The sequence below is a fragment of the Rhinolophus hipposideros genome (assembly GCF_964194185.1).
Source record: "Rhinolophus hipposideros genome assembly, chromosome: 2".
Taxonomy (NCBI): domain Eukaryota; kingdom Metazoa; phylum Chordata; class Mammalia; order Chiroptera; family Rhinolophidae; genus Rhinolophus; species Rhinolophus hipposideros.
The window spans coordinates 81,150,672-81,165,854 of NC_138048.1; the positions used below are offsets into that span (position 1 = coordinate 81,150,672).

General features: G+C 38.8%; 1 protein-coding gene across 4 annotated transcripts in view; it reads right to left on the reverse strand.

Annotated features, from left to right (window-relative positions):
- LOC308489126 (IQCJ-SCHIP1 readthrough transcript protein) overlaps positions 1-15,183 on the reverse strand; it is a 677,105-nt gene that overhangs the window by 14,737 nt on the left and 647,185 nt on the right. For all 4 annotated transcript variants that reach the window (XM_081029800.1, XM_081029801.1, XM_081029802.1 and 1 more), the window contains one exon: positions 12,645-12,763. In XM_081029800.1, coding sequence (XP_080885926.1) covers positions 12,645-12,763 — 119 coding nt within the window. The remainder of the gene's footprint in view (positions 1-12,644; positions 12,764-15,183) is intronic.

The window sequence follows — 15,183 nt, forward strand, 5'->3', positions numbered from 1 at the left end:
GGAATGTGCTGAGGTAGGTTGAAAGATTGTAAAATAGTTTTTTTCCATCCCCTAAACATGGCCCCTTCCTCTTTTTTCCCCTGCCGACTGTTTCATATTGACATTTACCATGAGAGTTACAGAAATACCTATTACTATTCCAAAAAAAAAAAAAAAAAAAGGGAAAGGCAAAGTAGTTGCTTCTCAATATTTGTTAAGAAAATACACTATTTCTTACTTTAGTGGGATTGTGTTAAGTTTTTGCTATGGGCTGTGTGATGCGTGGGATAAGAATCTGACTTTTTACAAGGAGTGGTATTCAAATAACAGGTGAGAATATCACTGTTCCAACATTTATCATCACACACACAGAAGGCCTATCAAGGATACTAGAGAGAAAAGGGACGTTTAACTGTCCATCCACTCATGCATTTGATGACCAGGCAATAACGTCTCTGCAAACTCCAGGCATCAACACGCTAGTGCTGAGCAGCTGTCCCCTCTGGCCAGGGCACAGATTTTCTAGTTTGCTGCAGCCCGACTTTACTCACCTATGTTTCTTGCTGGTCCCTATTTTATTTCTAGTTCACGACCCTTATCTTAAGTGGATGCATAGTAGTAGTTGAACCAAGAATAACAGAAACCAGGTTTTCTAACAGGTACCAATGCTTGGATCATCAAATCACAATGTATAAACAGCAACGTATAGGAATATATAGGGCTATTAGGACTAGATAGGGCATTGGGAAAAAACAAAAACAAAAACACAAAAACCACCACTTAGCAGATACTCCCTATCTTACATGTGAGAAAAGAAACACTTTTACTACCTGGACCTGAGTTAGTAAGTAAGGTATTATTCACGAAGAGTGAATGAGCAGGGAAGAGAAGAAGAAGTCCCTGGTGAATTTGGGGCGATGGAAATAAATGCAGGGGAGGGATGGGAAGCCAGACCTCCAGCAATTATGTGCCCAAAGAAGTTAAGGGTAGTTCTAAACTATGTGCTACAGAGAGGAGGTGGGGAAAGGGGAGTGTTATGTCTCTTTATGGCCTGTGCTGACCCCACATCTTACAGGACTCAGCATTTGGCTTCCTCAGTTGAAGTTGAGGACGGCAGCTCCCACGGTGCCCTCGCTAGGTTTTCTTCTCCTACTCCTGCACATACTCTCTTTTCCTGCTCCCCTTCCTGAGGCTAGTTCTGGACCCTTCCATCTATACATGTTCACATGACTGGCTGGCATCCCACACCACATGGCCACAGAATCTTCTTACTACATAAAAAATGGATGGGAAAGGGGAATTCGGATTCACCAGCTTTTCTTTGGTGAAGCACCAGCCCCTGTATCCTAATCTGATTCTCTAGAGAACTATAAATACTTCCATTCCTCAGACAGCTGCTGGATCTAATTCCACATCAGTGTCCAGTTCCTTCACTAATGACCACTTACATGTAATTAAATTTGTAATTATAGGATCTTAACATTGGAAAAAACGCATTTTCACCAGAACTATTTTCTAGCATGAACTGAAGACCAGAATGAGGCTTTTTCTGATACTGGAATAATGATGGAATAAAACAGCCATCTCTCCTAGGCGACAAATGTGGTTTACTTTGATCTTAGTTAAAGCCTAATGATTTGTAAGCAATCTACATTCTGAAATAAAAAGTGACTGTTTTTGAGCATCTGCTATGTGCTAGGCACTTTATATATTTACCTATCCTTAGATATACATAAAGTATTATGACCTCCATTTTACATATGAGAAAACTAAGCCTAAGAGGCTAAATTATAAAAAGTCACAAAACTGGTATTTTACTCTAGGACTAGATAGTCTTTCTTGAGAGGCCAGGGCACTTTCAGAGATTCATTAAGTATATTTTGGTGACATATATGATGAGCCATTATGTAATTAGTACAAGAATAGAAGAATAACTGTGAATATGCGCAAAGGTTCCTGATATATTAAGTGGAAAAAAAGGCTATAAAGCAGTAGGCATAGTATGATTTCAACTTTGTAAACAAAAATGTGGAGAGAGATACACAGAAAAAGTGGCAGGAAATAATACCAAAATATTTTTTGGTGGAAGAAATTGACTTTGAATTTTTCTCTTTTGAGTGCCTCTGAGTTGTCATGTGTGGACATTTAGCAGGAATTAAAAAAAGGCAAAGGAGAGAAAATAGGAGAGCTGATGAGCACTTATGTGTTGGAGAAAAGGTGAGTAGGATTAAATGTGTGACAGGTGGGACAGGATGGTTGTGTGTCTGACTCAGATGGTGTGTATGCAGGAACCATGACTCACGTTATGAGTCAGGCTGGGCTTCTGTTTTTGGCCGGGTTCTGGGGGTAGGGTGGGGGTGGGGGTCTCTTGGAGGGCAGCAAGAAGTGAACATTTCTGTGGATGGACTTTTTGATTCAACTGTTGACATCGCAGTTTCAATCCCATTTTCCTCTTGGGACCTGCAATAGATTATAGATTCTAAAGTAACAGATACACATTTAATTGCATTTTTAAAGCCAGCCTATTTATTCTGCTCAGCCCAGATGGAGTTTAAATTTGTATCAGCCTGAACTGCTCATGAGTTTCAGCTGTTGGAGCTGAAGAAACACTCGTCCCCTTCCAGACCTGTGACAATGTTCACATGGCTGGGGTAAAATTATAGCAGTTGGAGAGTCAGTATCTGTATGTATTTTTGAGGGGTATGACTAGATTTTGTGAAAATGGCAAATTCTTTGAATCTCTTGATCACTGAATTACTACTGCTTTCCACCACTTTTTGCGTTCATGTTTAAAAAAGTGTTGGGGTTGTCATTTGGGCTTGGTTCCATTGTAAGCTTTATCTCAAAGACATTCTCTTTCATGGTTTAATTTGTGGTCATCTGAAGTCTATGCAGTCATTAAAAAGAACGCAGTAGATCTACTGAATTGCACTGATTCTATGAAGTGTGGTTATGCATACTTTGCTGTCTTTAAGATCGGGATGTGTGTCACGAACTCCGCCACCCAGGCAGCTAGTGGAAGGACAGCTCTACTGAACTGTAACCCTGTCTGCCAACAAGCCAGTTAAGGACCACTGAGGAAGACACCGGCTCTGGTAGTTGACTGTTCATGCCATCTGGTAAGATGGCTCCAGCACCAAAACTTGCAGACAGGGACAGTGGCTTGGAAGGTGATGCAAGGAAGCATCTTCTGAAGACACCCAGGGTGACACTGGGTGGAAAAGCAAAGACTGACAACTCTGAGGGCAAGTGGTTAAAACGGAGAATTGGACTCCAATGCTGAAAAGGGTTTCAGACTACCTTAACCAATACATTTCACTTTTTCTTTTTTTGAATGCACAAAAGACACACGTGATAAAAGTGCATATCCAAATAAGCCTAAAAGGACTCTTTCAATAACTAAAATAACAATTCTAAGTGTTAAGAGGCATGTGTCACCATTTAATTGGCAGTGGATTTTTTGGGAAATATCTTCCAGGGGCTTTTAATGCATGGGATCATCTAAATGAGAATAATCTGAGGGGCATAGAACATTTTATAAAGTTGAACAAAAGGGTGTGTGAAACCTCCAGATGACACAGCTCACCTGAAGTCAGTGAGGGTGTTTTCTAGCAGCAGTGAATGCTTTTGTAAACTCTCAAGGAGCTCAGTTTTCATATGAGCTGTGTGTGTCCAGACACGTGTGTGGGCGCACTGTTCAAAGGGAGTGCAAATTGCAGTAATAAAGTCACGATAACTTCTCAAAGATGGTGCACCAATGAAAAATCATTCCCAGAAGCTCTTTTAATTAAACATTCAGCTGTCCACTGGAGCCATTTTTAAACATAAAATGCAGCCCCCTGGCCGTTTGCTTCCCACCCTTTTGCAATAGCTCTGACAATGAATTCTCATTGGTGATTAAAAAAAAAAATTCATAAGACAGGGTACAGCTGGTTATGCCTCTAGCAAGATGTCAAATTTCGCTTGCACAAAATTAATTGCACCTAATTAAACTGGGGTCATTGGCATTATTGTAAAGCGAGGCTATTTATTAGACAAAGAAAATTTCTCAAATACCAATTTGCTTTTCTTTCAGGTTTGTGAAAGAGAAGAATCGCTTACATAATTAAATTTGTTTTGCCATTTTAATCTTATCGCTCCTCAAAGGAGCCACTTCAAATCTTGCTTCAGTTTTAAAATTGTGTGATATTGTAGAATATTAGTGGTAATCCTTGAAGGACATAAAAGAAATGATAGGTTTTCTGTAGGACTTTTCAAATAGTTTTTAGAAAAAAATGTGTAAACCACCATTTGCAATGACATGTACTTTGGAATTACTAATATGAAGGGTGTCTAAGTAAATTATTAGTATATATGTATGAGACTAATAGGAAATATAAAAGATACATCACATGTTACAAATAGGTTGCTACAGTATGCACCTATTACTTCAAAACAATGCTGCAGAAAGCAAGTTTCATTGTGATGAAGCAGAACCACCTCTTTCCTCACCCGTGCTGGGTATATATGACTATTCTGCTTACTTCTGCCAGGAAATTATATAAAAATTATTACCAACATGATGCTGGTTCGACCTGTAATTTCATGGCAGATTATACATACAGATTCTCAGTTCCTCATATTCAAAGCTCCTATGAATCCAATTTCTTTCAAGACTCTCTAGGTCAATATTATCTGTCCAGCTGACATGACTCCCTGGGCTATGGTGCGCCCCTCTGCCCCAACCCACACACTAAAGGAGGTGGTGGGCATCTATTATTGGTCTTGTCTCAGCCATTCACCAAAAATCAAACTATAAGAAAGAAATAAATGTTGATTTGGGGATGTTGGAATGGTTGAGATAAATAAACAATGATCGTTATTCAAAACAGCTGCTCAAAAGCTCTCTGGGGAATTTCTGTTTTTCTTAATATTCACAATATTTGGAGAGAAGAGTATAGCCTATTCTAGGTTATACCATCCCATCGCATGCTTTATGAAAAAGACTGTATTAGATTGTATTTATATGTATGTAAATAAAATCTATCTTGGGTAAAGTGAGAGGTGAGAGTCAGTTTTATTTTGTCATTACTCTGAGAAAAGGAGAATGGAGAAGCCAGAGAAAGTTTTCTCTACAATATAAGATCAGGTTGGAATGTTGGAAAAAGGAAAGATTTCTTGGATGTCTGATCACCCTGTCTCGTGTTCTCATGGCAGCCAAACCAGTTTCCATCACTTTAACAAAACTAAGTTATATCAACTCAGAGTCCAAAATATAATCAATGCTGATTCAAGATTAATTTGGTCAATAAAAGTATTTTATAAAAAAATATTATACTAAATAGTAAGAGAAATGGATTTTTCCCCCCAAGAATATGAGTATACCTAATATTTCTTAGAAACCTTATATCAAATGTAAGTAATTCATTTTTCTCCTTTCCTTTTAAGTGTTTACAAACTTTTTGCTGAAACATCTTTAAATAGAAAAAACATGACAAAGGTCACATAGTCTCAGTTCGAAAAGGCTGATTATGTGTAGATTAGCAAACTTTGAAGAAAAAAATGGCACTTCCTATATTTGTCACATTTCAGTATAAGTCAAATTTAATTAGTTGAATTATGAAGCTGTATTAAAAATATTTTTGCTGCAGTTGTAGGCATGAAATCTCTTTATGGGATTATTGTAAGCCCAGCTTACATTTAACAGCTTGTCACTCTTTCAAAGAGTGCTTTGGGAGATAGCACCAATTAGAAAAATTCAGTGGGGCTGAAACCCAAAGGACAACGGAGAAGGGTGTATATTCACAGGAGCAGCTTCAACCCATCTTCCCAGAAGACCCTCCTGATACTTCATAGTGTCTCATATAATGTGTATGAAGTTCATTTTTACAGGGAAATGCACATCCTTTAAAATACATACACAGAACTCCATTAGTTTGCCGAAGATCCCACTTACCTGCGCAGGCCCTACCTTGAAAATAAGCTCAGCACTTCAGAATCCATTGCTGGGCCAATTAAGTCGCCAGCCTCCTTTAAAATTAATACCAAGCTTGTCAGAGTAGTACATTCATGTAAGATTAACCTGGTTCTGATGATTTAACTAATTCAACACATGTGCGCTGGTACACTTTGGAGCACGATATTGCTGACCTCAAAGTTCTAGCACCTCTCAAGTACTTTTGTAAGTAAGAGGTGATCGAAGAACGTCAGGATTATAGTACATTAGAAAAAAATGAATTCTAATAGGGATGGGGAATATGAGTTACACAACTGTAACTGAACATCTCCTAGGGCTTTTCTCCTACATTATTACTCACGAGGGAGAATGGCAGTTTTTGCAGCCTTTCAATTTACAGGGACAAAGTGGTATTTCTTAGAAACATTAAGTGTCATTATTAATCATCATCCTAAGGGGTATCCAAAGAGCCATTGTGTTCTCACAGAGGGTGATCGCACCCCAGCCTGTGCAGATTAAAACATCTGAAAGAACAGGGTATAAATAATCTTCCTTATGGCGAGTCAACAAGTGTAGCTTGTTTTGAGCTACTGTGAAATACATATGTGTTTAGAGATTTGTGTCTCCAAAGGGGGAAATGACTCAGTGATTTTTCAAGTTTTGCTATGCCAGAAGAGTTTCAGGTGGGCCCCGGGGGCTTGTAGGGGAAGGATGGAGAGGGGCACCAAAGAGGCGGCATGGTGAGGGGCACTTAAGGTGGAGGGTTTGGAGTGGCATTAAAGGGAAATGACGGGGAAGCATTTCTGGGCAGGGGTATCCCTGTTCTTCTCCTTCCACCCTCCCGAACCAGAGGGTCAGAGGGTTTCTGCACAGGATTTTATTTGAGAAGATACTTCTATTACTAAAAGTAGTAAAAACCTTCCTGATACTTCTATTTAAACACAACATATTGAACACAAGTATTTATCTACTCTTTCTTCTGAAATCCTGTTAAAATAATATTAAAGGAAGAAAGAAGGCATAAACCAACATGGACAAAGAAAATGGAAAAGAAGACAATAATAGCACAGAAGAGCATTTGGAAAGAATTTGGAAGAGAAAATGCAGATGGATGAGAGGTATTTGACCGAACTACCTCAATTGGCTAGATGCCTGCGGAGCTGGCTTGTGGAGGAAGCACATGCATTTACACTGCAGAATCCGGGACACGCTCAGGCACACCTGAAGGCAGGAATGGAGTAGGACTGCCAAAGACAGATTGTCTGAACACCTGATAGGACTACCTAGACCTTCTATTGGCCCTGTCCACGTGTGGCCAGAAGAATGAGGAAGTTTGAATCAGAGAAGCTCTGGACTGGGGCACGCTCAGGCACAGCTGAGGGGACAATGAAGGGCCTTTCCGAAAGGAGAATTAACAGGTGAAATTCTACATGCTGAACCTTTAATCATCCCCTTGCTAGAGTCTTAAAACACTGGTAGCCAGGCTTAAAACTCCTCAGGATTACATTGGGGAGTTCTCTGTGGCAACTTACAGCCCAAGAGAAAAGATCTTTGGGTACTCTTAATTGGATACACCCTAATGAAAGAGTTGTGTTTTTATCTGACCATTCTAGAGGAAAGTTCACCATTCGTTAATTCAATAAAAATATAGGGACTGACTTATGTATTAGGCGTTATTTTAGGCAATAGTTGTAGTGGTAAACAAAACAGTCCTGTTCCCTTGGAACTTATATGTTAGTGCTAGAGAAAGACAAAGAACAGGTTAAATATATTTATATAATATGATGTCAGGTAGTGAGTGATAAGACCACAAAGAAAAACAAATCAGGGTAAGAGGAGGAAGAAGCAGGGTTAAGAGAAGAGACAGTGATAGGTAGGTTCGGTGTTTATCATTTAATTGGATAGTCAGGGAAGGTCTCTTGAAGAGACAATATATGTCACTAAGCCCAAACCACAGAGTTTATGAACAGCTTTCTGTGTTTCACATTTAATTATTAATGGACAGAAATATATATACGTATATATATATATATATATATAAATAAACTCAGAAAAAATCATGGATGATGTAGAGATCAGAAGAAAACATTTTAAACAACTTAACTAAAACGAATACATTCAAGGAAATGAGAAAGTATTGCACCAAAAATTTTGAAAATGTAAACAAAATGGACAGATTTTCCCCACACCATATTTCAGAGATCTATAAATGTAATTCATTAATTCATTAGTAGATCAACAGAGTAAATCATATAATCATCTCCACAAATGCAGGAGCATGTAATAAAGTTAAATACCTATTCATGATAAAATTATTTGTAAATTATGAGTAGAAGGGAAAATCATAAATCTCAATGTGGGGACAGAGCCAGGAGCGCAGTTTCCAGGCTCTCCGCCTCACATGGAAAGGTGCTGGCCAAGTAGTAAATGGCCATCAACTGTGATTGGATGGCTATCAGCTGTGGCTGGTTGACCGTCAGCTGTAACCAGTGAGCCATTGGCCACTAATGTAATTGCTATTGGCCATTGGCCACTAATGTATCACTATGCTAGCAGCAAATGGAAGTTAGCAAGAAGATGGTGGCTGAGATAGCAAACAGCGGAGTGAGGGTTGCAGATCGTGTGTCTCCAACCCAGGGTTGCTGCTTCCTGTATCTCCAACCCAGCCCCCAGCGAGACTATAGTGGTATGACTCCCCTATCTATGGCTCCATGCATGTTCCTTTTTTGGCATCACCATATCCTGTGTTTTTATGTGGGGAGCGGGAGCTGAGATCCCACACGCCACCATGCATGACACTCAAAAAGAGAAAGATTAAACAAAAAATTAACATCATCCTAAACGGGGAAACATTAGAAGCATTCCCATCAATATGAGAAATAAGTCAAGGATTTCAACTACTACCATTTTTAATCCTCCATGCATTAGTGTATCTTACCTACCAGTGCAATAGAACAAAGCAAGAAACCAGAGGTATGAGGATCGGGAAGAAGTAAATCAAGTTGCTATTTCTGAGTAGATGGTATTATTTAAAATCCCAAAGAATGTACAACTTTATTAGAAATAACAGGAGAGTGGAGAAACACTAGGAGCGATAATAACAAAGTGACTGGAAATAAGACTAATATACAAAGTTAGCTGCATTTCTGTTCACCAGGAGCAAAAAAAGAAAAAGTATTATCAGAGAAAAATTTAAGATAAAACCAGAATTTCAAGTATTTAGAAGTAAATGTAAGAAAAGATGCACATTATCTCCAAATGGAAAATTACAAAACCTTAAGAAATATTCAGTAAGATCTAAATAAAGGAGAGGCAGGCCATGTTCATGGATAGAAAGATTTAATGTTGCGAAAATGTAACTTTCTCCTAAATCGATCTGTAGATTCAGTGCAATTCCAGGCAAAATCCTAAGTAAGTATTTTGCTGAACTTGAATAGATGATTTAAAATTTATATGGAAGAATGAAAAAGCAAGAGCAGGCAGAGTACTTCCAAAGAAAAAGAGTAAGAAGAGTGACTTGCCTATCCAGATATCAGGACTTATTTTGAAGCTATAGTAATTAGACGGTATAGTATTGGTGCAATGATAGAAATAGTAATCAGTGAAATAGAATGTATTCCCATTAATGTCTACTACATACAAAAGTGGTTTGTAAGATTAGTGAGTAAAAAAGGAATTGTTTAATAAATATGATGGAAAATGATTATGTATATGGAAAAAGATGAAATTATATTTTTCTTCATTCCATATCAAGAAACCAACTCCTGATTTATTATAAACTTTTTAAAACAAATCAACACTCTCAACTATTGGTAAGAGATCAAGGTTGATGTCTTTTGGACCTTGGGGCAGAAGATAGGACACAGTAAAGCCCTGACTTTAAAAGTAAAATTTGATAAAAATTAACTATATTAAAACTAAGAATTTCTAGTCATAAAAGACACATTGAACAGGTGAAAAGACGAGTTACAACCTGGAAGAAGTTATCTGCAATATATACGACTTACTAAGGATTAGTATCATGACTACAGAACTTTGATAAATTAAAAAAAGAATCCAATAAGATCCAAACAGACGTTTCACAGAAGAGGAAACAAGGATGGCTAATAATACCATATTATACCCATTCAATTAACAACAACATAAAAGATAATTGGCAATATCAAGTGTTAGAAAGGTTAACCAGAGGATCTCTGATTCATTGCTGGTAGACATGTAACTTGTGGCAACCATTTTGGAAAACAAGATAGGCATTATCTTTTAAACGTGAGCATTCATGTATTTTCCTAATAATTTCACTCCTACATGTCCACCAAAGGGAAACTCTTGCACATGGACAGCAAAAGACATATACAAGAATGTTTATAAACAGCACTGTTTACAAGAGCAAAATCTTTGGAACAAACCAATGTCCATCATCAGAAGAGTACTAGAAAAAACTGTGATATATTCACACTGTGGAATATAACATAGCAGTCAAAATCATGGACCAGCAAATCGGAAAATGAAGCAATTTTAATTCCAGGACAAACAACACAGTTACTCAAGTAACCATACAATCTTATAACATGGTTCAGTCTGAATAGTATATGATCTTAATAATGTAAACATCGAAAGTTATTTGATCACAAACTGTGAAATAACTAAAGGAGAACAGGATTTGGAATATATAGATATATCTGTGGGAGGGCTGTAAAAGAGAGTTAAATCCCAAATTTCTATAGTAGATAGTTAAAGGATGGTTATTTAAAAGTAAATGCTAAGAAGACACACAGTTTAAATCAAATTTTAAATCATACTTAGAGGTACATTATGTACATACCAGAAGAAACAGTCAAGGAGTTAAAAGTTACTGTGTTCTGGAAGAGTGGGAGAAGAATAGAGAGGGATGGGACAGGGGACTGCTACTCTTATTTTGTGTCATTATATACCTTGCAATTATTATTAATTTCACTTTCACAGCCATATATATGTATGTGTGAGTGAGTATGTGTGCGTGTGTATGTGTATATATCTATGTTTACCTACCCAACTTTGTTTTAAAAGACAAAAATCTCCCATTTGGACTGGATAGATAAGACATTGCTAAGCAAAGAAATGGAGTTTCTAGAAAAAAACTTTTTGGCGCTTTGGAGAATATTAGAGGTAGTAGTAGAAATCTGTAAGACTATAAGGTCCAATCCCCTCATTTTACAAAAATGAAGAAACTGAAGCATGATAAAAGTAAGTAAAGTGTTAAAGTCTCCAAATTAGAAGCTGACTAAAACTAATCTTCAGGTCTCCAGTTCCCCAGGCCAGAGCTCTTCTGGCCACTTCCCAGTGAGAGGGGGAAACAGGTGCTTCTACAACAAAGGGAAAAGCTGACTTTCCAGCTCTGGAATGACGCGAAAAGAGCGAGAGAATTCTATGCGACTGGATGGGCTCTCAGCTGAGGAAGAGATGCCTTAACTCTGCAGGGCCAAACTGCAGCTCCTGTCTTGAGGGACTAACCCCCCTACAGTGATTCCTAAATATGCATATACGTGAGTGTCTGTGTGCACGCTTGCCTTCTGATATTTGCTAATTTAGAAGAATCTCTAATGGTCAGACGGAAGTACAAGGCTTACTGAAAATCAGATAGAGTTAAATAGATATTAAAGTGTCTAATTCCAGGCCTCACATGAAGGAGAGTGGAAATCTGTTGGCTGAAGGAATACATGAATACTCTGTGTCTCCCACATCTGGCCTAACATGGTCACTATACAGGTCCTTATACAGGGAGTATTTGCCTTAGGACGTCACAGCCATTCTGACCAGAAACAAACATTTGGGGAGGCAGTAAGAGAATACTGGTGGGTCTTCCGTTACCACCATCTTTATTAAAACAAAGTTCCATGTGCTTTTATCACTTGGAATACCTATATTCATAATAGCTAATTTTTCAGATTGTCCATACCCTTACTAAGCAAAGGGTGACCTATATACAGGCAGCGTGGACATCAGCTGGAAGCTTGTTAGAAATACAGAATCTTGAGCCCCACCTAGACCCACTGAATCAGAATCAGCATTTTAACAAAATCCCCAAGTGATTCATATGTACATTAAAGTTTGAGACGCCCTCGTCTACAGCCCTCTTTTCTAGGTAAGATTATAATTTTAATATATTTTAATTGGGATTGGAAGCTATGCCAATAGCCAATGATATCCTGAAATAAATATCAATAACGAGCAATGATATCTTGAAATAAATGAAGATAAAGAAAAACCACCCGGAGGACAGGTTAAGCTCTGTAATAAACATTAAATGATCAAAGTGGGAACTGTATTTCTCAGTTACCAGTATTCATTGCAATCAGGTGTATCAGGGGGTGATGCTGGATGCTTGGGGACTGCTTAATGGGGAACCTGGTGGTCTGCCACACTTCTCTAAGCATCAGCCAGCTTGTTTGAGAGTGTGCCCTGACTCCCCCATCACAATGCAAAATCACTACTGTGTCTAGAAGAAAAACAAAATATAGAAATCTGACCTCAAGAGGTTGGGCAAATGGGCCAAAAGAACCCAAAAACTAAAACCCCAAAAACAAACCCAACAAACAAGTCAGAAGAGGTCTGTCCAGAATCCAAATAAACGTGATAGTATTATGAAAAAAATAATACTCAAGGAATTAAAAGATACCTTTTATGAAACATGTAGTCAGATGACAAAATCCATTAGGTACATATCAGAAAATCAATTCAAAAGAACACTCACCGAGAGGAAAGGCTTGGCTTCCCGCTTTTGCTACAGCTGGTATAAATTCCTGGGCCATCATCAAAGAAGCTCCCGAGTGCCAACTTCTGTCGGATTGATTCTCTCTCATTTTTCTGTGCCTAAAATTTCAGGAAAATAAAAAATGCCGATAAGCGGACCGGGACATCACAACCACAGGCAGTCTAACTGCAAAGTTTCTTAGAGCTGTAACATTAGACGACAAATAAATAAGCAAGCCACAGCACAAAAGCATTTGAATTATTAAGAGCTGAAATTCAGCCCTTCTCTCCTGGTTCCACCTCTGCGAGCAATTTCAATTCTGCAGAGCCCTTTACGATCATCAGCCTAGGAAATCACCATTGTGGTACCAAATGATCTTCACCAGGATGGGAACAGATTACTTGGCGTTGTAATTCTTCTTCTTCTTACCGGCTAGGTATGACAGAGTAAAGCTGTGAAGGGTAAGCACATCTAAATCAAAGTGCTTTTATCCCAAATGTGGCCTTTCCTGGATCCTGTTTTCTCTCATCCTTACATCATCCCTTCAGCCCCCTTTCTCTATGGCAAGAACATGAATTCATTCAACTGACACGCACTGCACCTCTAAGAGATGGCAGGTGCCACACTATGATGCCGGAACAGAGTCCTGGACAGACAGTCACAGCGCCTCCTGCCACCCAGCGTAGAGTCTGGATGGGGACTATAGTTTCTGTTCAAGAGTTACACTGATCTCACCAGGTTTAGAATATAAGAAACCCTAACGTATGGCCTGAAATTGCTGGAGAGTTCTAATTGAACCCTCTGTTTCACATCTTGAAGGGAAGTCAGGTCAGGGTGCATAGGAAAAGATTGGGTAAACTACACTGCTGAGATAATTTGGATATGTTTACAACACTTGGCTTCCCATAAAAGTCCCATAAAAACTCACCAAGCTGAACTTTTAAACCTTTAAACAACAGGAGAGAAGATTAGAAATGATTTCGTTAGTTAAAAATACAACAACTACGAAAACAAACATAGGAAGTTAGAAATCCTGGGGTGAGGATGAGATTTTGGCTTTTTGTTTTGGGGGGTGGTAAAAGCTGTGGAAACACCGTTTTATGTTCTGAGCAGGGCATTAAAGACGATGCTGAGCAAATTACGTTACAAAACCCAGCTCAGGTGACTGGGTGCAACTATGGAAGGCATGATGGCCCCTCGATCTCTCAGTAGTACCCAGAAGTTACAGTGAAAGCTCTGAGCCATGATCTGAGCATCACTGTGTCAGAGTGACAAAAGGCACAACCTGTTGGAAGAGCGGGCTGAAAAATGGCTTCATTTCATCCCCAAGTGAAGGGCAGTATACTATCGGTTAAGGGTGCTCTAACATGGTAGTTACTAATTACATATGGCTATTGACATTCAAATTAAAAATTAATTAATAAAAATAAAAATTCATCATACTAGCTGCATGTCATGAGCGCCGCAGCCACAGGTGGCTAGTGGATACCGTATTGGACAGCACAGAATAAAATATATGACAGAGCAGCACACATTTCCATCACTTCTCAGCCTTTGGCTAAGATCAAGCGTAAAATACACATTCCCAGGCTCTAGCACCAGATATTTAATTTTAATAGATTGAGAACTTCTAGTTCAAGGAAAGCTCATCTCTAGACTCCTTTTCTCTGTCATTTTAAAATCCTTGGACACTATAAACATTCTTTCAACTTTCACACTTAGCAATTATATCTATATCTATCTGTATCTATCATTTATGTTCTGTCTATCTATCTGCCTATCATCTAGATATCCCCCCATTTTGGCATATACTAATAGAACTGTCATACTAGGAGCTAGTGTGTGTGTGTGTGTGTGTGTGTGTGTGTGTGTGTGAGAGAGAGAGAGAGAGAGAGAGAGAGAGAGAGAGAGAGAGAGGGATTGTGATTTATAAGAAACATATATATATATATATATATATTTGGTCATTCAGATGACCAAAATATATTTCTCACATATATGTGGTCTCTGTTCACAGTTCCCAACTCACAGCTCCTAAAACCCTTGAAATTTCCTAAATTAGGAGAGCGATACAGATGTCTATTGTTAAGTGAATGCGGTGATTGAAAGCACCTAAGGACGGGTATGGTTGTCAGGAGAACCAATCCTGTGATTAGAGGGTTGGAATTTTCAGTTCTGCCCCCCCACCTCCAGGTAAAGGAGAGGGGCGGGAAATTGAATCAACCACTAATGGCCAATGAGTTAATCAATCATGGCTAAGTACGGAAGCCTCCATAAAAACCCAAGAGGACAGGGTTTGGAGTTTCCGGGTTTGTGAACATGTGGAAATGTGGGGAGGATGGTACACCTGGAGGGGGCATTGAAGCTCTGTGTCCCATCCCACATACTTTGCCCTACGCCTCCCTTCATGTGGCGGTTCCTGAGTCATATCCTTTTACGACAAACCAGCGATCTAGTAAGTTACACGTTTCTCTGAGTTTTGTGCGCCATTTTAGTAAGTTAACTGAACCCAAGGAGAGGGTTGTGGGAACCTTTGATT